At 38.5% G+C, this 25,851-nt stretch overlaps 1 protein-coding gene across 2 annotated transcripts; it reads right to left on the reverse strand.

Annotated features, from left to right (window-relative positions):
* Positions 1 to 1,172: 1,172 nt before the first annotated feature.
* esrra (estrogen-related receptor alpha) lies at positions 1,173 to 19,963 on the reverse strand. 2 transcript variants are annotated; one of them, XM_084730832.1, is made up of 8 exons: positions 19,698 to 19,963; positions 17,898 to 18,001; positions 9,630 to 10,013; positions 8,155 to 8,271; positions 7,891 to 8,004; positions 6,707 to 6,874; positions 5,943 to 6,212; positions 1,173 to 4,426 (listed from the first exon to the last, which is right to left on the reverse strand). In XM_084730832.1, exons 3-8 carry the CDS (start codon positions 10,006 to 10,008, stop codon positions 4,173 to 4,175), a joined length of 1,302 nt encoding a protein of 433 aa, XP_084586958.1. In that variant the 5' UTR covers positions 10,009 to 10,013; positions 17,898 to 18,001; positions 19,698 to 19,963; the 3' UTR covers positions 1,173 to 4,172. The 2 variants fall into 2 exon arrangements, with proteins under 2 accessions (XP_084586958.1, XP_084586959.1); XM_084730833.1 differs by lacking the exons at positions 17,898 to 18,001; positions 19,698 to 19,963 and adding an exon at positions 15,671 to 15,820.
* Between the last annotated feature and the right edge of the window lie 5,888 nt (positions 19,964 to 25,851).

The raw sequence follows: 25,851 nt of genomic DNA on the forward strand, positions 1-25,851 counted from the left end.
TTGGACCAAAGGTGACTGTCTGTCTCAGGCTGGTTCTCAGAAAAATGCAAAGCAAGCAAGCAAACAAACACCGTTCTCACAATCCACCTCTGTGTCAAATTGAATAGGAGATCTAATACCGAAGAGCTGCTACTGTAACTGTTGTTAAAGTAACTTTTTATCTGATAATTTTGACTTTTTTATCTCATAATTATGACTTACCTTGGGAACATTTTTTCTGTGCTAAAAATGAACGTGTTAGAGTGACCTTTTAGTATTTTTTTTAATTTATAAACAGGGACACCTGTTTAATCAGAATCTGTATATGCCACACCTGTTAGGTGGCAAAGAAGTGCTCAGCAACACATATTTTAACAAATCTGTGTTCAAAATTTGAGAGAAATGAACATTTTGTGTACACAGAAGTCTTAAAATCTTTTACTCCAACTCGTGAAACTCTAAGCGAAATCAAGTGTTGCGTTTGTATTTTTGTTGAGTGTATATTGCCAGATTTTTAGGTTGTCAAGTTAGTGCTAGATACAAACCTTTAGATTATTTAATACCTTAGCTGAAGCACATTTATACTGTAGGCAGTCCTACACAGACCTGACAGGATAATGTAGCCAGAGAGGAAAAAGCTTTTAGTGTTGTTTAACAAAACTGACACCAGAAATTAAGCTGAGCTGCAATTAATACACAAACACATGGAGGTAGACTGTTTGTAATAGTAGTATGGTCTATATACAATCAACTACTACAATATATTCTTAAGGATTATTTTTTTATGCTCAGACCACTGCATGAGAAGTTCATCTGGCATTAAGTGTTTAGCACAGTCTTTGAGGGACTGTCCCCAATCATCAGTTTAAGGGAAAATTTGGCACTTTTCTTATGAATGCCCAGACAGTGCTGATGGTAAATGTAGACAGTTGAAGCAATAAATTCCTAAATGCATGCTATATTGGATTTTTTTTGCTTTGACTACATTTACCATCAATACTGTCTGGGCATCCACATAAAAAGTGCCAAATTTTCCTTTTAAGAATGTGTCCAAATGTGACATGTGCACTTCATGGTCAAAACAAACAAACAAAAAAAAAAACAATACCCCCATCTAATGTAGACACACACACACACAAATACACAGACATACTGTAAATATACGTACACAGGGAGAGATGAGACCAATGATATGTGGTGGTGGTGTGTCCATTTATTACACAACACAAAGCACCTACAATAATCCACTCCCTGTTGCGTCAGGCAGTGGAAGATCTCACTTTTTTCACAGTGATTCTTAATGTGGACATGTTTAGACAAGGACATCAAACTGTTTTTATCTAAATGAAACAAAACAAAAAAAAAATAGCCTACACACAGAGAAATTCACAGCCAATATCACACACAAAAATAAAGCAGTGTCAACAAACAACGGTAAATTGAGTAAAAAATAGAATTTAATCATTTAAATAGTCTTTCAAAATACAAACATTGATTTGAACTTCTAAATAATATAACGTTTAGTTGCTATTCTTCATTATAACTGGCAATGTTAAATGTACACTGTGGCTATACAAGGAAATGTGTGAGGTTTGGTAATTTATTGTATTGCTCATTTATATTAATGCGCACATATTTAATAAAACTACAAATGACTGTATTAATTTTAACATTGACACTGAAAATGACCTTGCCTTCACCCTAACCCACCGTACCTAAAACATGTTTTTGTATGCTAATGAAAAAAATCTACCTTTGTGTTTGAAGATACTTTAACAGCTCTAATTTGACCCAGGCATCTATATTTTTATTTGTTTGCTTCAGAATTCAGATTACTAGGTTAGGTTAGTAAACAAATCAGAGACCAAAACACCTTTTTTTTAAGGTAACAGGAATATGTAAGCTGTAACCTAAGAATCACCAAACAGGTGAATCAGAGAGTCAAAGACATCAGTACCTGCTCTACAGTAGCTTGTACCTGTGTTACAAGTTGAACCATTTTCAAACTGAACTGCTGTGAATGACCTCCAGTTATTCCTGTGAATCATACCAACTGTAGGCTTGCTGCCCAGTGTGACACCTTGTACCATGGGGCATCTTATAAAGCATGATAAATGAGCCATATACACCTTAAAGTGATGAAAGCAAAAAAGAAAAATGATCTCAGGTGTTTGCGCAACTGCAAGACATTCAATAAACCCAATATCCAAACTGACAAATCATAAGATCAACGATTACATTTGTCTCCACAGTTATTTGGCCGTCTGGCTTACTGTGCCTCCTGAGGTAGCCCTCTGTAGCCTCACCATGCTGCTAAATCTATAGAGCCATGTAGAATTGATCCCTAAAATCACAATCAGCTGCAGAAAACACACCACTGCGTACATTAAAAAAAAAAACAATTAGTATTCATAATATCCTGAATGGAAAGCTTCATTTCAATACCAAACCCACAACAGTGTTACAATGTAAATAAAATACCCTTAAATCCTAGAAAGGAAAATGTATGAAAAAAGCAAGTTTCAAGTCTTTACAAATCTCAGAACACTGTAAGCTGCACAAATATAATTGTAATGGGGAATTTTATCACATTTGCTGGCTTTATTCTCTATAAATTGCATGTTTCTGTTTATTTAAATGGAACTGTACATGGCTAAGAGATTAATGGCCATTTGGCCACTAAATATTATATTTACTGATCTGATTTTGACATCAGATATGCATTGCATGTGAAGCTTCGTACAATGATCATTTCTATCATAAGTATACAAACCTGCTGAACAATGAGTCAGACCTTCAGGATGTTGTCACTCAAGGTTTCAACATCAAAAAGGAAGATGTTGCATATGCGTTTCTTGTCCTGAGCCCATTACGGCCACTTTAAGTTCAACAGATGCACATACACAAAGGAGGGATCTCACATTGAGATCTTTTATGCACCGCTCCTCGCTGCCGCAGAAAATGCAGCAAAATCTCATCGTATACCTATCAGTCACATGGGTTAGTGTTAGACATTACAGCCCACAAATCAAACAGGTCAGACTATTATTTCTGAAGTCAAAAATAGTGGTTAGATCTAGTGGAGGAGGAGAGTATAAAAAAAAGCAGATGAGGCATATGCATTTCTTTTCTAACCACTGCCGTTGCCACACTGGCTTTAATGTCAAAGAGTCGTGTTCTTCCCTGATCGCAGTGTAGCTCATTGGTTTCAGACTGCACACGGACGCACACGCTTGCTTGTACGGAAGCCAGTTTTTTGTGTGCCGATAGGATTTACATACAACACTGAATAGAGTACCCTCCAAGTGGAGCATATCATGAGCACACAATCTTCATATGCACGTCTCCTGGACTACAAATCCATTGCACAACCTATTAAAAAGAATCCTGCAGCTATTATGTACATCAGTGGTTCCCAACTCCAGTGTTTGACCCCCGTAAGTGCTGGTGGCTTTCTCTTACCAGACTTTTAAATCTACTCAAATCAGTCTCTACTTGAAGCTAGATTTTTAAAAGAATCAACACTTTGGGGTCCTGAGAGCAGAGCACTACTGACATACACGCACAGCTAGATGTCTCACCATTTTATCCACATTTTAAATGTGACAGACAATAATCAAGTCATTATATTGCTTTTAACATATTGCAAGTAATTCCTATTAATTTGCCTACAACGGCACACTAAACTATAGTAAATACAAGCACTTCATGTGCATGTCAATCAGACCCTATACTGGACCGCTTAAGCCTTTTGCCCGATATGTTATTATGGCTTTCATGAGCAGATGTTGCATTATTTCTAAAAAAAGTTCAAAAGCCACATGATTGCAGTCTGTTTGTGGGTACCTAAATGTTCTTCAGTGGTTATGCAACTGCAGATCAATGCTGTGATGGAAAACGCCATGAAAATAGTTGAAACTGAGAAGTTTTCTGGCAATTATGTTAAATGTTTTCACTCTGAGCCATTTACTGAAGTTTGGCAGTTACATCTTACTGTAAATAACCATTTCACCCATATAAGTTTTTTCTTTTCTCATATTCTTTTCCTCTGTTCATGGGAAAAAGGACCATTTTCCTCATTATTAATTCTCTATTAAAATCTTTCATGTCTCACAAAGCACTCATCCACTCTTGAAGACTAGGTCTCTGTTGGGTCTTTCTCTGCGTCCACTTCACGTCTGCTGCTTTCCGCTTTAAGGAGAGTCCATCATGGCTTCCAGCATCTCCAAGAATAGTTTGTGCATGGGTACGCCACCGCGGGTCTTGATGCTGTAGAAGGTGGTGAGAGCACGGCCGGCAGTCTGTCGGAGGAGAGGCAATGTTAAAAGGAGGCGCCCTGCCCGCTGGGGGTCGTCTGGGCGCCGCTGACATTCCAGCTCCAGCAGGGCTTGGTGGAGGAGGTCCCGCAGCTTCTGCACAGCCTCCATGTCCTCGATGTAAACAGAGTCTGACAGAACAGCAGGGAGCACATGTTAAGACACACAGTAGGGTGTTTAAATTTCCTTGGCTTTTGCCACAGAAATAAATCTTTAATCAAACATTTTCCTATTTTCCCATTTTCCTGCACTGGTGATTGTATTTGCAGATACTCTGCCCTCTGCCTGTATTTCTCATTGTTTTTGCTCTGCTCAGGACGCTTTACCAGCCCAAAACGTCACAATTTGACGTCCTGAGAATGAGACTCAACAATCAGCTATCTTTATGGTGCAGCTCAGGTCTACAGAAAGGATATGACTGGTAAACTTGTAAGACTTATTTACAACATTATCATCATTTTGAAGGATGGGGTTTGTGTTGCTCTTGAATTGCATTGAGTTATGACGAGATTACATTAATAACAATAATTTCTCAATATATATGAGAGACCCCTCTCAGTGTAACACAGAATATTTCAGCAGCACCACAAACTGCAGCCTCCAGAATTCATCAAAGTAGAATTTATTGAAGGATTACTGCAATAATAGACTGCATTTGGTTTAGCAAATAAACAACCTAATAATGTCCCTAATAAACTGAATGCTGAGTGTAGTTTTTGTCATTAGGGTACTTGTAGGGTCTTCATAAGATTAAAGAAGCACTGAATTGAATATTCTCAAAATAAGGCTATTTTGCTTCAGAATGGGCATGTGTCATTTTAACAGCAGAATCCAGAACCAATGTTGACTTATGGCTTTGGACTTCTATAGAAAGAGTGCACAATGTGCTTCAAGTGCCATAGAACAGTTCTGTACATGGCAAAGCTCTTCACCAACAGCAGCGCCTAGAATGGCACCGTGGAGCCCTTGATTAGCTTCTGTTCAAATATACTACGACAAAATATGCATCTTTTAAAATTTTTTGTTATACGAGTACACACACCCATCCCACAAAGCTCTTGTGTATTAAATATAAATGAGAGTATTAAAAAAATATTTAAATAAAATATCTTATTAAAATCAAGTACTTGGTTAAATTATTATTTTTCCATTATATCCTTCATACTTTGACAGACTGGCCCTAAAGTTGGCAGTAAATTTTATTCTAGGTGGTAATAAAGAGAACTTTAAGTTTTAAATTTAATTTGGAGAACCCAGGGATACCCTGGATATACAGTATGAATATTCCACTTAGTTATGTGCAGGGTTTCCCCAAGACATTTGTCAGGGGAAGTGGTAATAAGCCTAATATTATATTTCATAAAAATGACATAATTTCCTGTGACATTAGCGGAGACACTCTTAATTAACTTGGGGGAGATGGGGTGTCTCCACCGTGAAAGCTGGAAACTGATGTGTTCAATAACACCACTAGCGAACACTTTTAGGCAGTTCCAGTTTGGTCTAATCATGGCAAGAGATATGAAAACTTTCCAGAGAATACCACTTTTAACTGTTCTATAATATCTAATGCATCTTAATGTTTTCTGTGTCTGTATCTTGTATCTATATGTGTGCAGAAATGTTTAATTACACAAGTATAAATACCTGAGTTAGTGAGTGCGATGGCTTTTAGCATTACAAACTCCTCCCGGTCCACGTTTAGCGAACGGAAACGGCGAGCAAGTTGACTAATTGCTGCATTTAGCTCTGTCAGTCCAGCAACACGTGACATTTCCTCATCAAGGACAAAATCCTCCGCGAACACCACCTCGTCCTCGCAACTGAGCGAGCGGTACGCTACACCCAGCACCAGCACTTCCAGCCACACGGACTGCAGCACAGACATCTGGTCTGCTAGGGACAGTGACAAGAAGCCTGCAAGGGAAGAAACACAGAGAGAGAGAGAGTGTGTGTGTATGTGTGTGCGAGAGTGAGAGAGAGAGAGAGAGAGAGAGAAAGACTGGAATTTAAACTGGCAATAGGTCCCATGTCTGTACAGTAGCCAAATAATGGGCTACATACTGTAGGCAGCTGGTGACTTAACTCTAGCTTGTAATACAGTTTAGCACGGCATCAGTTCAGATGAATTTAGTCAGCAGAAATTCAGCACACCAATAAATTAAATTTGTTTGGACCAGATATTTTGTTCCAGACATTTTATTGTACTTTTCAATTAGGCTGTTCAGCCATCAGAATCACAGGCCTTTTATAATAGTCAGTATTCTATTTCTGTAAAAAAAATAAATGCACAAGTCACGGCCTGAGTGACGCAGCAAGTTTCTTTCTGCTCAGTGAAATTGGATTATTACATCTCTTCCACTGCTACCACCAGCTCTCCTGCCCTATTTTATCCTCTCTTCATCCCTTACCAGGAATGTGTTTGGCCCAGCCAATGATAACGACCAGCTCACGGTCAGCAAGGTCACAGAGGGTGGTGAGCGTGCGCTGGGCTGTGTCGGGCTGCAGAGGGTCAGGCATAGCAAATAACTTTTCTGGCTCTGCCACTAGAAGGTGGGACACAATGATGTTGGAGGAACCTACGTCACAAACAAAATAGATTAATATGATGCACAAATAAAAAAAAAGATACGTACATTCATATACACACTGATACCCAAAACGTTAACTCATTGTCATTACCTAAACTAATACATTAAAGTGAGCTTTAAACACTGCTGCTCTGTAGCTTCAAGGTTATCTTTATTGTCCCATGGAGGAAATTTGTTATGCATAATAATATACAAGGGTTACCATAACGACAGGCTACAAAATGACAACATCAACAATAAATAAATCACATAAATAGTACATGGAAATGGAAATTCATGCCAGGTATAGGTATGCAAGAATGTAAATGTCCAAGTGTGCCAGTATTACCCTCTTTTTCACTCTCGTATCGACTTAAAGAGTAAGGAATCACACTGAACCATGTTTTAGCAGCAGAGGGTGCTATTTTCTCATCAACCCAATGGGTTTGAAGCATTTTGTGAGTTGCTTGTGTACTCTGGACATCCTGCATTTTTTGGAGGAACACTTGGAGCCACTGATGTTTAAGGTTTCAAGTTTCTGAGCTGATGAACGCTCTGTCTGTACCTCAAAATGAGAAAAACACATGGGGACCTTCAAACTGAACTTTTGTCTCCAAGCTTAGATTGCTTGTCTATGATTACTGTTTTTAATTGCCTGAACACAGCTGCCTTTGGTAGTTACATGCAGAGTGGTAGCACACAATCAGTCAACAGCTGATAATGTGTTTCCTACCAACAGAAAGACGCCTTTTGCTGCAAAAAAAGCACAATCTAATCCCAGGCATTTATGAAAACCCACAGTTTGTGTGGACTTATTGCACCCTTACAGTTTGAAACAGTGAAATGTGGCACCCACAGTCTTTTATCTCTGGCTGATAGCTGCCATGTGATAATTAAACAAAAAAATTAGCTGTGTTATTGGGCTGCTTTTCATCTCATTTGCACAAATTGATTTTCTTCATAGTATTGCACCATGTGGCTTGTTGTGGAGTAAAAAACTGACAAGACAAGAATATAAATCCCACCTTTTTCACTCTCCTTTGTCAGCGGTAGAGGGGCACTCTGGTATGTAGCATTCTCTACTTCTGGGCGTCTTTTGTACTTCTGCCGTCCACCTCTGACTCTATCAAGACGAACTCCTACATTGTGAAAAATGAAATAACTTTTAAGTTTTATGCTGGGATAACAAAATAAACATACACCATACTTAAAATATCAGCACAAAGATCCTCACACATAATATAAATTTAAAAAAAGTCAGAAAGCTTTTGCACATGGTGAGCACTCACCCTCTTTCAGCATGCCTACTTTGAGGCACTTGGTGAAGCGGCATGCCTGACAAGCCTTTCTGCGCCTCTTGGTGATCTCACACTCATTCGATGCTGGACAGCTGTATTCAATATTACCTTTATGGAGGTACAGAAACTTTTAATGTGCAGAAGATGATTAAAGAAATACAAATATGAATGAAAACATCTTTTCTGATCTTTCAAATACACAATCTACTCAGGGTGGAAATCAAAAAAACATGCATGTAATAATTGCCATGTGTTCATGGTTTTTGTTTAACAGACCAGATGGGATGGTTTTAGTGGCACTGTACCGAAGCAAGTTAAGGAATAACACCATTAATATATAATATGGGTCCTTAGTGACTCCTCTGGTCCAAAGATATTTTTTTTTTACTTTACTGTTTGTTTGTTTGTTTTTTGTTTTGTTTTTTTAACCTAGTTTAACTGACTCTGTTCTTATGTTTAAAAGTTAAATGAAAGCTTTTAGTTAAATACTAGAACAGTGACAGTGTGAATCTCTTTATAGAAAAACAACACAGCAGATAATTTTCTAAAATATTTGCTCATTTGTTTCTCAAAAGGTGGTGGTTAATAGCAGTCAGTGTCATACAAAAGGCTCCACGTCAAAGCCACTGGAAACCCAAATCCACAACAGCCTTCTAACTATGTAATTTAGGGTCTTGAGCACATAAGAATAAGAGTCTAAAAAGTGTTAGAAATTAGTTTTAATCCAAACTCAACATATTATCACACTTGTACAGTTTCCTAATATTCCATGTAATTTGTACATGCTCATGCTTGGACATTTATTTTGAAAATTACGCAGTTGGTTCCGCTTAATATGCCTGTTTGAGTCTGAGCTGACTCAACAATGGTAACTGAGGCAGTCATACCAAACTCCTTTAACAAAAACAATCATTTTACCTCAGCAACAATCGAGTTGCTGGTCTGCTGCTGCCTTCATTTGCAGAAAGTAATGTTAGTTTGTATCTGAACTAATGTCACACAATAACACAAACAAACTAACTGATCAAAGCAGCAGCAGACCTGTGATCTGCGAGGTAAAATGACTGTTTTTGTCAAAGGAGTCGCTTTGAAGAGACCACAGATGGTGGCTTCAGTTGAAAAAGGTTGTCTGATGCCAAGGTAAAGCAGTGAAATTGTTCTAAAAATAGCACATTCTTAAACTGATATTTTTTTTTTTTTAGATAGATAAAATACATTTTGTTGCTGCCCTGTCCACAGTGGTGCACTGCTTAGTTTCTGTGCTGGTATCAATCAAAATGTCATCTCCCACTTTACACAATCGTGACAAATGGTCACACTAAACTTTGATGTCACATATGCACTGTTACTATTTCATGTGAAATGTCAAGAGGCTTTAACATGATTTAAGAATTCTAAACATGTCAGAGGAAAACATTAACTGTTGTTCTGCTATACAAACACTTAAACTTCACCATAACACAAACCTTGGATGGTTCTCTTGAAGAACGCTTTGCAGGCCTCACATGATGCCACACCATAATGGTAACCCGAGGCCACATCTCCACATACTAAACACAGCCTCTTGGGCAGTGTGCTCAGGGCGTACTTGCATCGCCCCGCTCCGTTTCCAGTGGAGCCCTCCTCGGCCCCTTCGCCACCCTCGTCTTTGAAGTGGCAGCGTAGAGCTGGCGTGTAGAGCGGTGGCGAGTACCGTTTTGCGCCGTCTCCTCTGGTTCCTCCACCTCCACTTTGAGAAGAGTCTGAGGAGGCTCCGCCGGGGCTGGTCCGACCTCCCCCACCTCCCTCTGGACTACTCGGTTCTGCCTTTATGTAGACGTCTGACCGACGCTCCCTGGAAGACATGATGTCTGGAGGGAAGAAAGGTCAAACTAAGTAAAGGCGTACAACCATTCATCTCACGTCTTTGTCTTTTAAACCAGTGGTTCACAAACCTTTTCTTTAAGGGACACCTTTTCTATAGTAAAATGACAACTCCTGACTTATTACATATTTTATGGATATTACATATTATATTCAATGCACAACAATTACAGTACAGAATAACTGACAAACTGTACAATCAACCCAAATAAAGAACACAATAACTGTAGGATGTTAGTGTAAAGCTATTTGGATTTTTTTTTTTTCTTGCTTTTGAAAACTGCTACTACTTTTTACACAGTTCTCTCTCATTTTAACAACCATACATAATTAATAGGCTATTCTTCTAGCTCTTTGGTTATTATATCTATATAATTTTTTCATCCAGGACAAGGATGTTGAGCAAAGAGTGAAGTCTTTACCCTACCCTCTTATCCTCTGTGAGTAATAAAAGTAATAATATAAATTTTAAATAATTTCATTTAGTTTTCTTCACAGAAATTGATGAAAAGCTGAGATATCGGCCTACTGAATATTTTTTTTAAGTTTTCCTACATCCCTTAAAATCAAGAAGGCCTTGCAACCCTCCCTGAAGCTTTGGAGACCCCTACCCCGAGGTTGGGAAGCAGAGTTTTAAACTACCTTCATGCCAAGGTAAAAAAAAAGAAAAAAAAGAAAGAAAAGATAAAAATTGAGCTGTGGCTCATATGGGGTACAGGTCAGATTATGAGCATCTTGAACAGGCAGCACAGATTTTTATTTTCACAATCACTGCCATCTTCTTGTAAGTGCCATTAATGTCCAATAATAGGCTACAGGACCGTACCAGTACCTACAACGCAGTCTCCAAGCCTTTACACTAAGCATTAGACCTAAGCCTTTAGATAATCTATGTGGGATGGCTTGAGTGTGAACACAGGAAATGGGAGGAAACAGGCATCCAAAAAACAAAATGGTTGCAGGCAAAAATGTAAATTATTGACTTAGTCCAGAAGAAATTAAATGTACTTGTGCATTTAGACCCACAAACTTCCCAATGTGACTAATAACCAAGTGGTACTTAACATGAATTTCATGGTCAATTTTCTTTTTTGGAAGCGTGAATTTTGCATTATCAGCAAGCTAACACCACAAAAGACCTGCTTGTTCTCTTTCGTTCTTTAGCAGCACTTAGTTCCTGTATCCTGCTATTTTTCTCTCTCCTTAAGGCTCTTTAAGCCATCAAAAACACCTCAGATTCACCAAACCAGAACCTTTCTATGCCTAAAATAAAACTATACAGCCGTTGAATCCTCCCCACAGTGGGAAGCCTTTGTGTGTGACATTTCTAGACATTAAAATAGCCAAGGTGACTGGATGAAGGTCGCTATGCTCATGAACAGTGACCGCTCTTCTCTATTCAGACACATAACTTATGTTCAAGTATGGCAGTAAGAGTACTGCAGCAACCTGCCTGCCAAAGGCTGTCTGTAGTTCCCAATTTCATTACAGGAACAAGCATGGTAAATATTTCCAGCTTGTGATGAAATGTGTTTCTGAATCTAATTAGAGGCACACAGAAGGTTAATGAGTGTAAAATTATAGTTAATATATATTGTAGCCAATAATAAACATCTGTAGCACAATTTCAGCAGTGCAGGGGGCAGAATTACTGCCGTTTATCAGTAACTCAATTAGTAAACCAGAAGAGTTTCCATCTCCATCTCAATAAGAGTGAAACCAACTGACAAATACTCTCCAAAATCATGAAAATACTTCTTAACACCGCACACATTCACTCTCTTCCAATAGATTCCTCAGTTTCAGCTGATTGTCCAAGGTCAAGCTTGCCACAAATGTAAAAATCAAACTGCTAGACAGTATTTTACAGACTTCATGATTAAATTGAATTGATTCAAAATGCTGCCCAAACATATACTGTGGGAGAAATACAACTCCGCATGACAAAAAAAAGTTATGACAATTAAGAGAAGAGATTTAATTTCGTAAGTGACTGTGCAGTCATGACCTTCCAGTAACTTACTTTTAATGCCAAATGTGAAGGCTGTCAATGTCAATCATACATTGCATTCATTGTAAATAAGATAATTAGCCTAAAAGCAATCTGATCTTTTTGACACGATGTAGTAATATCAAATGGACATCTGTGCTGAACTCAGGAGGGTTTTTGCATCAGTAAATATTTGTCTGAGCGAGGTGACCACTACTCAGGTTCAAATACCATACTGATATGATACCTGAACTTTGCATATTGGCAAATACTGGTCCTATACCAGTGTTGTATGGTTCAGGTTAAAGAAATTTGTTGTGCAGGATTACGGGTTGGACCGATAGATGATCATCCCAATCGTGATGGCTGACAGTCACCCACCTCCCTCTGAGCTTTCTACCATCCTAACATCATGATTTAAAAGCCCTCAGTTAGAGCTGCACAATATATTGTTTGAGCATCGTCATCGCAATGTACGTGTGCGCAATAGTCACATTGCAGGTCCTGCGATGTAGAAGGTAAATGAACTAAACGTGTTCTCATCTAAGTTCAAGGGTTCCTGACACACACTGCGTGCAGCGATCCACCAATCACAATCGTTCTTAATCAGTTTGCCAAAGCAGACCACGCCCCTGCATATGGAGTGAGTCGCAAGATCAGTGCAGGTTAATTGTCCACAAGATGGCAGCAATGCAGCATAACATAAAGTGCTATTTATGTCATCTGGTGAAAATGCCTGTATTTTTTTCCATATCGCAATATGTATCGCAGGGTTAAAAAAAAATCGCAGTGTCAGTTTTTTCAGCCCTACCTTCAGTATTTAAGGTAGTATGTTTGTCAGAGATGTGGGCAAAGTTCGTTTTTGACATGTGGGAGGGACAAATTTTAGAAAACAGTTGCTGCTGTTAATTATAATACATTCTCAATGTCTGTTTATGATTTTCTTATTAAACCTGCCTAGTGAGGTGAACCTAGGACACTCAGTTACATTGGTGGCAGCGGTGTTTCTTTTCTGCAGGCTGCTGCAAGTGTGTTTCCAACAACTATATCATCGTCCATCGCCATATTTCAATGTGGGCATCATCATTTGCTAATTAGGTAGAAATTGCCCACTCCTTGATGTGGGATGCTGTTGAGAAGATAGGGTCCCATTTCGGGGCTAATAGGCTAAATTAAGTGACACTAAATTAGAGCATAGACTCACATTCTGGCGGTTACCCAAGCGAGTATTTAAGGCTGTATCAGCTGCATTTCCAATACTGGTATTAGTATTGGAACAACCCTAGTGCCCTGCCTAAAACATGATAATAATCCATTTAGAATCGTGCACTGTGAGTGTACTACTACTGTAATTATGCTGGTATAAATAGACCCAGCAGTCAGTATACTGTATAACCACACAAAGACGAATTGTTCACGCTTCTTCATACTGTCTGACACGACACTTGTTAGCAAATTATGACAGAAATGTAGATTCAACCGTTGCGAAATTAACTTCAACAGTCATTCAGGAATCAGAAAAATGGGTGAAAAGGGAACCGGGGATCAACAGGGCAGGGGCATGAACTGTAGTGTGTGCTACGTCTGTCTCTGCAGAGCCTTACTTGAACGATCTAACTTAATAGATCACTGTGTGAGGAGGATGATGAGATGAGATCTCTGCAGCCAAAATAGCCTAAATCCAGTTAAGACCTGAAAGTGACTTGTGATTTTCTGATGTGCACAAACTGGCAATGCGTCCACTGCAATTACCATTTTATCCTCGTTTATCAGCCGGGCTGATAATCCAGTTGCAGCCTGTATGTTTACTAAGTGTCGCAATATTTAAAATGCAGTGCTTATGTTCATTTCAATGCTCCAATCCCTCACCCTGCCCACAATGACAACACTGCATGAAGTTGTATGTTCTGTACACACTGGAACAGGTCATTGGCCTTATTAATTGAGTGATAATTAATTAACTATACTGTATTTGCAATGTTCACTACAGATAACTGAAAGTAGGCACTGACATGCAGTCTCCAGAAACATTAACTAGCACCCTGACTACAAAAATATATTTCATGGTATTTAACCCACAAGTGCTCATGTATGTCGATGCCAACCTGCAGGACAATTCATACACATTACATATTACTTATTTATAGGCATTTATAAACAAACTACTACTGACAACTTTAAATGCAGATATACTTCACATCAGAGTACATTTGTTGGATTACAAATAATAATTACACTAACAAGAAAACATCTTCTAACTTATCTGTTAAATACTTCAGTCTCTATTCTTCAGTCAGTGCATGAATATGCAAATGTAGTTTAATGGTGATCAAAGCTGTTCTGTATCAGATGTCTAAACTGATTTGGCTGTCATAGCATTGACACTTTGATGACGATGGTGTCACATCCTGGATGTCATCTTGCAAAAAAAATCTCAGTGTATGTGCTTTATAGGGCTACAACTAACAATTGTTTTCAATATCGATTAATCTGTCTGTCACTTTCTCAATTAATCAATTAGTTGTTTGTTCATTAATATGTTAGAAAATTGTGAATAAGTTGATAAGTGTTTCATCCTCAAATGTCTTCTTTTGCTCACAACCCAAAAACACTCAATTTGTTGTCACAGAGGACTAAAGAAATGAGACAATATTAATACTAAAATATTTATGTTGAAATCAGATCATGTGGACATTTCTTTCTTTATAAAATTATGTAAAATTAAAGACCAATTAATCAATTATCAAAAGAATTGGTAATTAATAATAAAGATGTCAACTAATCAATTAACCAACTAATCATTACAAGTCTAGTACTTTAAATATACACAATGTGTAATACAGGTAAGGTAAGGCATGGCTGTAAATAAAAACTTTCCCCCAGCGTCCTAGGTTCAAGAGACTGAGTTAATAACTTAATATTGTGCCAGATATCACTCATTGCAAACAAAGTATACCTTTATCATATTTAGTGCAGATCAACAGCAGATAACCTACTACTATAGAAGCTGGCAGTCCACACTTATTTGGAGTTTGACCCCTGTGGACCTGATTGTAGCACTGTTTGGCAAGCAGCATGGGGGTCACAGCAAACCGAGCCTGTTTAAAGTTTAGCTTACTTGCACTGACTTTACAATCCCTGTGAATGGATCAGCCAATAACATCAGGACTAGTACATGAGCCCAGATAATCTACAATGCAATTCAGTTCTGCTCTTTGAGCCGCAGACCAACAAGTATCCCGTCTACCGTCTGCACCGCTGGTCAGCTCCACATCTATTTTAGCAAATAAGAAACACGGGTTTGAGTAAAGACAACATTAAACACCAACCTAAAATAGCAGTATGGTTAGTATTAGTTTGATTAAAGCAGATTAAACTGAGTATAAAAGCAGGAGATGTGAGCTACTGTGGTTTCTTATCTGTTTATCTCGTCACTGAAACGTGTCGTGTGTACTGTAAACTAATGTACCAGCATGTTTTGAGTAGCGTTAGCATTAGCTTCAAGCACAGCGAACACATTAAGATAACTGTGGGTTAGCTACAGTTAGCTAAGTCAGCTAGCAGTAGCTAGCGTTAATCCTGACTGACCAGCTCTCTCCTCCTGGGGCCGAGGTTTATTTTTGTCACTCTAACCCGGACTAGGCTGCATCTTACCTGATAACGGTGACTAGTATAGCACTTAAGTCTCTGCACGGCGTGATATCATGGCACAGGTCTGACAGAGAGTCGGTGTCCAGACCGCCAGCAGTGCCTGCTGCTAGCTCGTGTGTGTCGGCTGTGAGTGGAGAGATGGGCCGGGCTACAGGCGGCTCTCTAACAGCTGGTACATAATTATGGATGGATAGACTGGAGCTAAACCACATTAGGAAGAACTGTTCATACACTCTGACAAAAGCACTTTTCATTATCATTTAACTGCTAAATGTAACTAAATCTTTATTTTTTATTTTTTTTTACATAGGCTTAGTCATATACTAACTTTACACCACACAGAAATTTTTAGAGAAAAAACTGCTTTCATATGATAGAGGAGCATCACTCCTTAGAGGGACAATGGAGAAACATGTTCATTCCTCTTTGTAAACTTGACTGGCAAAATCAGTAATGAACTATGTATCAGTGTATTAGTCCCAAATCAAAAGTCTCCACTCACATGACCCAACACAACACAAATGAGATTACTAATGATGCACAGCAAAGTTTGAATGACATTTACTAGCGAGTGGTGTTAATTTAAAGGTCCAGATTAACAGGGATTTGTTAATGGAATATGGCAGAAATTTTATTTAATATCCAGAAATATGTTTTCATTAGGGTATAATCAGTTGAAAATATGAATTGTTAAATATCTTCATTATTTATTTTATTGCTTTATTGAAAATGCAGCTATTTCGATTGATTTTTTAATTACTCTAAAAGTTCGATTACTCCACTGTAAAACACTTTAATACAGCACAGTAATGTTTATAAACTACTGTACTAGAACTGTACTGCTGTAGTTTTGCTGCTACATGTCATTGTCTCGTTTTTAGTGGTTTATCAGAACGTTTTTTCCCTGAGAGAAAATTGCTTTCTGTCTGCAGAAGTAAATGGGTTACCATGAGGCAAAGTATCATGGGAGTAAAGTAAAAATCATAGAATTAGCCTTTGGTAGTTTTAAAATTGTTTTCCATATGTTGTCCTTTGTGAAAAGACCCAAAATAAAGACTGTAAGCAGACTGCTTGGTTACTGTGAGCAAATTATTTAAACAGCATTTATATCGGAGGGGCTTATCTACAGAGTGCATGGAGTCAAGGCGTTTGCAATCTGCAAGCTCACTATTAGATGCCACTAAATCCTACACACTGGTCCTTTTATTGGTCTTCATTTGTTTTGTACTGAAAATTACGAAATGACACGCTTTATATGGCCTTACATCGTGTGTGGGACAAATTTTAATCCTGGTCAACAAAAATTGCTGCAGAAAGCTTTTATTTTCCCCCAGGCTGCATACAGTGTCCCAAAAACACAGGATGTCAAAATTATGGCATTACTGAGCCCCTCAGCCTGTCTTTGTTGCTCCTTTCTCCTTATACAGGATTTCAGAAATTCTCACAATGATTTATACAACTTAAACTTACTACAATGAGTTTAGAACTGCTCATAAAAATGTCTAAGTTTAATACTGATGCCTCTATATGACCTACATAAGCAAACAAGAACATCAGTGGAAAGATCTGCTGTTTCTTTATAGTTCTTCCTGATGCCAGCCACCGGGTGGGCATGCAGGTCAGAACAGCCGATGTTTACATTTTCCCAGGCTAATTTGCAGTGAGGAGTTTCTAGCCAGTTGAAAAAAAAAAGCAGGAGGAGATTTTCTATATAGATAATTTTGTTTTTCAAGTTATGATGATGGCAACACTACTACTTTTGTTCCCAAGGGCCTGCAGAATTAACAAAATGTGAAAGTTCTTTGTAGCAGTTTTCAACAGAGAGCAATCTTCTGCCCCATCCACACACTACTTGTCTTTCATTTATCCTTTTTAGATCTGCAGGGCCATCACAGCCCACCCTTTCAACATGCCCTCTGAGATGCTTGATTGTAACAGAATGACACAAACTATGCTATAACCAGCCACTCGTAATATTCTGAACGTGAAAGGAGAAGCCATCACCTTCAAAACGGTTCCCTTTTTCACCCTCCACACCCCCCTATTGTCTATGAGTATTTTGTGAAGAAGACATTAACATTTCCAGCTAAAAGGTCCATCGCAGCCACGCAAGGATGAACTGTGAGGCAGACGAGGCACTTGGCGACAGAACACAAATAACAGGCATAACCCTGGCGGAAGCGTAGAGTAATATTTCATCAGCATAAAAAGTGATGTGAAAACAGATTACCTGTCTGCTGAGCTGGAGTTTGAAGCCTATATATTTGTGACTCCCAGTGGTGGTTCAATGAAGTGCTATTGCTTTCCAGTTGAAGTGTGCAGTTCTCAGGACACCTGCAAAGTAAGAAAAGGTTTTTGAGTGCAATCACAAAATTTACAGCAAAGTCATTTTTCATCTTCCCACCTGCCACTTGTAATTTTACTGGTCACAACCCCACATACTGTTCAGCCTCAAACTAGTGGTGCACATCTGATCATTACAAGAATGTTAACAATAATAGAAGTGCCAAACAGATATATGTTGGCCATAGTTTTATTTCCTCTGTGGCAAGTAATGTTTATAATCGTACCTCTCCTTCCTATGATACATATTCCACTGTATCTATCCAGATTTCTGCATGCTGCTACAGTACCCTCCCCCTTACGCAGCGTGACACACTCCAAAGGTCACAGTCACAGGAAAGCTTGAAGGACAGACAGAGTAAAGCCAACACCTTGTCTTTCACTCATACAAAGTCATAAGCTGAAGTTTGGTGATAACTCTCTGTAAATAATTAAAGAGCCCAGTTTTAATGAACATTAATAACTAAAGCAATACAGGGAACATACATTTGAGTCACGTACATACGTTCAGTGTAAATATGACTCATTGGAAAAAAGCTGACAACATTACGTGCCAAATTTTCTAGCAAAGAGGTTTTTTTTAAGCAACATCAAACTTGAGCAATGAGGCTGTATTTTGCTGAAACAAAATGATTCACATTATTTGGAAGTGAGCAGAAATGACAACTTTATTTGATAAAAGTGACATCAAAATAAAAGGCAATGAATTAAAATTTACATTTTAAACAAACTGGAAGCCTCAACTCAAATAGTTATTTGCTAAATGTTATTTCTGAATACTTTTCCATATAAATCTATAAAGTCAAATGATACAGCTCATAAATCAGTCCCACCATGGTCTTCTAATAGTTTTAAAGCTGTCCTCTTATCATAGTTTTCTTAGGGGACACGGGCGGTCTTTGACACTGATAATGCATCACACTGACTGTACTGTACATAAAACTCAGTTTGAGGCTTTTAAATGCGGCGCACTGTGGAGGCGGCGAGAACAGCACCCAGGGGTGACCTTGCCTACTGATCTCGGACTGGTGAAAGGTTAATTGCCATAGTGGATTATGCCTTAAGATCAGTGACCTCAATCCCGGTCCAGCAGCAGGCTCGGTGTCTTGCATAGTTCAGTGTGTTAAGACCGAAAGAAGAAGAAGAAGAAGGAGGAGAAGAAGAAGAAGAACTCTGGAGGGTTAAAAGAAAAGCTGAAGTGTGCACTGTACAGTTGAAGAAGTGCGGGGTGTTATTTGGACACGCAGGACGACCTGCTGTGAGCCACACGAGGACATTTATTCACTGCATTGCATTAAGACGTGTCCCTGCATTCTCAATTTACTTAATGAGAGACCATGCATTCCTTTATTAAGACATTTTGTGGGATATTATAGCATTACAAAGAGTCTCATAGCATTTATTAACGCGTGATTTAGTCAGGGTGAGTTTATGAGTGTCTTGTAATCGGGACATTAAGCTTGTACTGCAAATTATTACACAATGTACTAAATATTTATTCAGCAGCTCGGTGCCCCCTACCCCCAATAACGTGGCCACACGAACTTAGCTCTGCCAGGCGAGTCGTGCATGCACATCAGCAACTGACATCTCCACAAATAGGTTAATAATGAGATAAAAAGGATTAATAATAGCTTCATCAAACCCACGTCTGTTTCTGCAGTGTAAGGTAAAGACAGCTACTTACTGGGAAATGTACAAACATCGCAGGGTTGTTGTTTTTTTTTTTTTTCTATCTGAAGTCAGTCAAGTCTTTGCGGCTGCTGGGAAGTCCACAGTCGGTTTAACCGGTTTAACGGCGCTGTCCGAGCCTCGCAGGGTGTCTCACATCGCATCACTACGTTACCGTGTAATAAGGTGATAACGACAACCGGCGACACTCTGTCTTATCCGCCTGTTCGATACCGTACACTGGTGTTATAAATTCTCGTCTTCGGGCTGCCACAACCGAGGTTGTAGCGTCAAGGCTATAGCGAGGAGGAATGCTGAATATCCGGTAAGAAAACTTTCAAAATAAAACTCCCAGAGCATTTTAAATTTAAGTGTACCCGACTAACATAATAGCGCATCCTTAAATCAATACACTTTAAATGTATCTTTAACCTCCCAACTTCTACTTGTAATTGTTTTAGAATTAAAGGGCTTTTTACTGTATTTTTCCTGTTAATTATTTTAATTTAGCCATAAGACTATCTTCCCTAATTTGGAAGTTTTAATTGACCTATTATCTAATTGTTTTGCATTTTCTCTGTTAATATACGTAATTGTTGTTTTTTATTGTTTTCTTTATTCTTGTAATTGTCTTGATGTCATTGTAAATGAGGGCTGCACCCCAATGATTACTGCCAGTAGCACGCAAATGGCGGTTTTATTGTGTAGTGCTCGAACTAAGTGACTTCCTGTTCCCGTGCCTTTTCTCGCTAGCTTGACGCAGCTCAGTGACGTAGCCTCTATCCCGTGCCTTTTCCTTTTCTCCTCCCCTCTCTCCAATTTGCGTCCGCTGTGTCTCCGTTACGTCCGCACGCACCTTCCACTAGCGTCATCGGCATTATAATGAGGGCCTGCAACTCGTGAAAAAAAGATATGACCCAGTCTACTTTTATAATCCTAATGTGGTATCCAGGTATGTTTATTTAGAGTGTTGATTTCACACGAACTGTCTACAAATCAGGTGGCAACATCTGGATATGTTCTTAAAAGGATTATATTCCCAGAGGGACGTAAATTGCTAAATTTTCCTAAATATTACTAAATGTAGAAATGTTGATCTCTATTGGCCCTATTATACATTATTGTCCGCATATAGCAATTTTGTCGTGGCATTTTGGACCCAAAATAACGCACAATTCAATATTAGATTAACGCTATGTCATTTTTTTTGTTTCAATTATGCCACAAGATATACAGAACTGATGACTGCAGAAGGCATCAAAAGATTAGGCTGTAGTCCCTTACAGCACACCTCTATGGAAAATGTAGTCATGCTGTCGGTCTTGTGACACTGACCGGGCTCACTTCTCTTCACCACTACACTATCTGGATTGGAGCCAAGGAAGAGGAGATCATGCAGGAGATCAATGGGATAAGAAAGGGAAATAATGAAGGGATAGTACAGTATCCTGTAGTACAGTTTGCCAGATGCGTTATCAATGAAATTATATCATTGACCCAGAGATCTCCTGTGTTATTGATGTTTAATGTAGCAACAATAAGACGATTTTTCTGTCTAACTTTGTATCCTGCTGCTGCTAGAAATAGACTCTCCAACATGCCTGCTAACAGCTGGCACAGAGAGGAGAGAAGGTGCCACAAAGGAGTTCTCAAATTCACCAAAAATATAAAGAATTAAAAGAAAATTTAGTAGAACACGTTTGGGAAAGTGAGCGCTTCCGTAAAGGCTCCAGCAGCTTCTGCCTCTAATTATAACCCAATATAAACGTAAGTCTGTTTAAACCAATAACCACATTGTCGGTGTCAAAAGTGCAGGACAGCAATGTGTGTGTGTGTGTGTGTGTGTGTGTGTGTGTGTGTGTGTGTGTGTGTCTTGATGTGGTCACATGTATGCAGCGGGCTCGGGGCTCGGGACAGCAGCGCATGAGAGGAAAAACTGACGGCAGTGTCATTGCGACCTTGAATCAAGGTCATTGAGTCTGTGCTGCAGACACTGCAATTCTGCGGGGCTGCATCATACTGCTGCAGAGTCTGCATTATCATCCTGTTACACAGGCGAAGCCCGTCATGCCACATTCATTAGATCCGCGCAAAACACCGAGAAATTTCATTTAAACGGTTTAAGTTTTGAGATTTCCCTGCGTTATAACGTTATAAGCACAGCTGTCTTGCATGTGACAGTGTGCGGTTGGTGAGGATGTGTGTGTTGGGAGCTTTGTGGAGTTGAGGAAGTAGGAACACACTGTGAATGCCAGCTGGGGTCCTGGGGGTGCTCCTTACAGCAGGTCATGACCCCAGACAGGTGTCAGCTGATAGGCTACATGAATACTAAACTATGGTGGCTGTGGGACACAAATAGCAGCGGGCACTGCATCAGTGAGTCATAGATAACACAACTGATGGAGAAAAGTCTCCACCTTTACTATAAACACCCTCATCACCATATAATCAGTGAAAACTATAACAGCAGTAGCTCTATTACTATAATGAAACATTAAAGCTTGACCTTTCTTTCTCTGCGTCTGTCTGTCTGTCTTTGTTTGTAAAATTATTTGTATAACATGGAGGGATGCAATATGCATACACATTTCATAATATGTCATTTAGGTGTGACACTATGACCAACAGCATCTTCATATTTTATTATTTATGTATTATTTGCATTATGTATCATTTATGCAAGCACCTTATTTTGTGTACAGGTGATGGATTTCTGAAAGCAAAAATGTAAAAAAAACCAATTGGGTCAAAACGTTTAAACAACTGGAAATGTATCAATGATATGTATTGACACAATAAAAATGGTAATATATAATCAGTAATAGCAGCCTGCAGTAGACTGAATGCAGAGTGGGTTTCAGGATTTACCTTATAAACAGCGTGTTGCACGGTGGTCTTCAGTCATTTGTCCTGGTCCACAGCTGAGCAATCAGATGACTTGACCATGTAATTCTAACAAAAGCATCTGTGTTGTTACATTCATGCTCTTATTATAACTAACTGAAGTTATATTAAGTCTGACAAGAAAATTCACAGGATTTACATTGCATTATATTATAGGGCTGGGGAAGACATCAAACATTACATGGATACTGTGATACGAGACTATAGTGTTTTAGATTTTGCGTACCATTAAACTGCGTATATGTGTTGTCTGTTCCTAGGTTTAGAGGCTGCCTTACAATAAAGTCAACTAACCAGACTATTGTAATGGTTCTTTTTTTTGTCTTTAAACACTTAGTCATTATATCCACATTACTGATCATTATTTATCAAAAATCTCATTGAAGTATTTAGTCACAAATATTGTGATATTTGATTTTGCCTATACATGTCAATATCATGTGCAATATTACACATATTGTCATGTGCAAAGTTAGTTTTCATTTTTCATTATTTTTATCATGCATATTATTATGTTTGATATGATGTGCAATATCATATTTATTATCAGGTGCAGTATTGCTTTTGCAATTTCTTTTCATAGTGCGTGTTAATATTACTTTTCTATTTGAGTTTATTTTAACCTACTTCTATTATTTTTATTAGGCACTGTTGTTTTTGCATTTTCTCCTTATACACTGTAATTTGTGTTTCACTTATTATTCTGTGTAATGTAATTTTTGAGCAATCTCTGGCTCAAGAGTTTCTGTCAGGATTAATAAAGTTCTCTCTTATCTTAAATTATCTTATCCTATGGATAATGATCTTTAATAATAAGGACAATTACAGGCAGTTGTTTCAGACAGAAATCAGATCATCTTTACCTGATATCATCATCAGGTTACGCTAAAATGGATATTTCAGATTATTTGAAGTGGGGTTGTATGTGATAATTTTCATTGCTTTGCTTTGCCATCTGACAGCCTTTTCCAAACTGAAATTTTATGAGTCAGCCAAACTCCACTGGCCAAATCAATAATTTTTCCTCCTGAATCACTGATTTCACCAGTGGAGTTTGGCTGAGTGAGAGTGAGCTGTATGTGGCTTATATAAAATCAGTTTCCTGTCTGGTGCAACGTAAAACAGTGAATATATTCTAAATATAGCAAACACTAAAACTGATATTGATTCTTTTATGTGGAGCTTTTTTTAGGTGGGTAAAATCTCAGCACATTGCTGAGCTTCCTACACTGGTACTCTTGCTGCTTCACTAAACCACAGGTGTGCTGACCTCCATCTACTCTACACTGACATTGGATAAATACCTCACACAACCCCACTTAAAGAATCCCTTTAACAGGGTGTCAGACCACTGATTTGACTTACTCTGAGGTTTTGTTTAAGCTGTCTCATCCAACAGACCCATTTGTGAAATATAAAATGTCCTCATTATGGAGCAGCTGCAGGATTTCTCTTTAAATGACACAATCTCTGCAGTCTGTGTCTCTGTAATTCAGCTGAACAAAATACTTGAGCAAACCTGGAATGTGCAAAATTGCAGAAATTATATATTTGGATTCTGATTTAGGGTGTATTTTTCCTTTAACTCCAGGTCAGGAGTGCAGCCTACATCAGCGCTGTAAACACTACACACTATTTGCCCTCTAGTGGCAGCAGAGGGACACTGCAGCAGCGGCAGCGATGACGTTATAAGAGCTGAGCGTGTGTCCTCCAGTAAAAGGTCACCCACTGCCACAGCTCATCATCACTGCCTGCTGACTTCCTGATCGCCACGCCACAGTGCTGCCTTTTCTTTTTACATATCCTGCAGGAAAGTGTCACATTTCTAAAGGCCAGATTAACATTCACCTACATTCTGCCCCTTTAAAACATTTTGCTTATTCACCCTAAAAACATCATAGCAGGATGACAAAATACAGACTGCAGTTTGCCTCATTCCAGCTCATTCAGATGGTCATTAACAAGCACATGCCAGTCCGTTGCAGTCAGAGACCTTATATGTATCAATGTATGCTGTATAAGTTGGTCTTGGACTGTCAGAGGGAGACAAATGTGTCAGTGTGTGCCATCTGCTGGTTGTCTGCAAAGAGGGAAGAATTTGCTTAGAGAACAGGGGGTCCTTATTATAAATTATTAAAAAACCTTAATGTATCAAATATGTTATGACATTAATGCACATCAGCTTTTCTTAAAAATAAAATAAAATACAGACAACAAAAGAGCTCTAGCCACAGTTAGCTGCTGCACCGTATTTGTCCTTGGTGCCATTTTCAAATAGGAACACCAAGGTAGAGTTTCCAGAGGAGTATCACTTACATGAATCAACTGAGGAGCCATATTGACATCTTGAAGGACATTTATATGGTACCTAAACAATACAGTACAGTATGTATGCTATTCAAACCCTGCAGCGCATGTCTGACTTGCCTGCAACAACTTCAGCTGGTCTACAGTCAGCATTAAACTCAGAAGGCCTGTATTTCAGTTTAATGATAAAATGTTGGAGAAGTTAAAAGCAACTATAACCTGGAATCAGTTGCATTAAACGTGGTACTTGCTTCTTGGTTCTGCCGTTTTTAGCAGCGTTGGCGTGGCTAGAAGGCAGTGGTACTCAACTTGCAGCCCATGGACCAAATCTGGCCCCCAGTTTGGTGCTGGGTGGCTCTCCAACCATTTTCTAATTGACAATAAAATAAATAAATTTGCACTTTTTCTGATGAGGGAGTGACAGATATGCCACTTTTGTATGATGGGATAAATTAGGCTGTCAGTAACAAAAGTATAGAATCTTCACTGTAAAAAATCATACAGAACTTCAGTGGAATTAACTAATATATACAAGTTTAATTCATTCAAGTTAATTTGACTTCACATTTCTAATATTTATTTTCAGAACACATCAGAGATCACAGACATGAGTTCTTCTAACTTGAAGTCTTTTGAAATGGAATTATGAGTTGAATGAATGTACTTCCCAGCATACACTGCGTGCAAGAGTTAAAACTGCCAACGCCCTTCCTGTTTTTATAGCTTGAAGAAAATGTTATGTATTATGAAAACTTACCGTGTGTCTCTTGTATATTTGAAGACAAGTCATGGTTGTTTGTTAACACAAAACAATGAAAACATTACGAAAAAAGATGAAAGTTAGTTAGTACCAAAGAATTTACAGGTACAATACAGTTGCAGTTATTAAATGCAGTAAAATCTTAGTTAATCTGAGAATAAAAACTTTCAAAGAAAGATGAGTTATGGGCCTTTTAATA

This window comes from Lutjanus erythropterus, chromosome 11, assembly GCF_056507025.1.
Source record: "Lutjanus erythropterus isolate fLutEry1 chromosome 11, fLutEry1.hap2, whole genome shotgun sequence".
In the NCBI taxonomy this organism is placed as follows: domain Eukaryota; kingdom Metazoa; phylum Chordata; class Actinopteri; order Lutjaniformes; family Lutjanidae; genus Lutjanus; species Lutjanus erythropterus.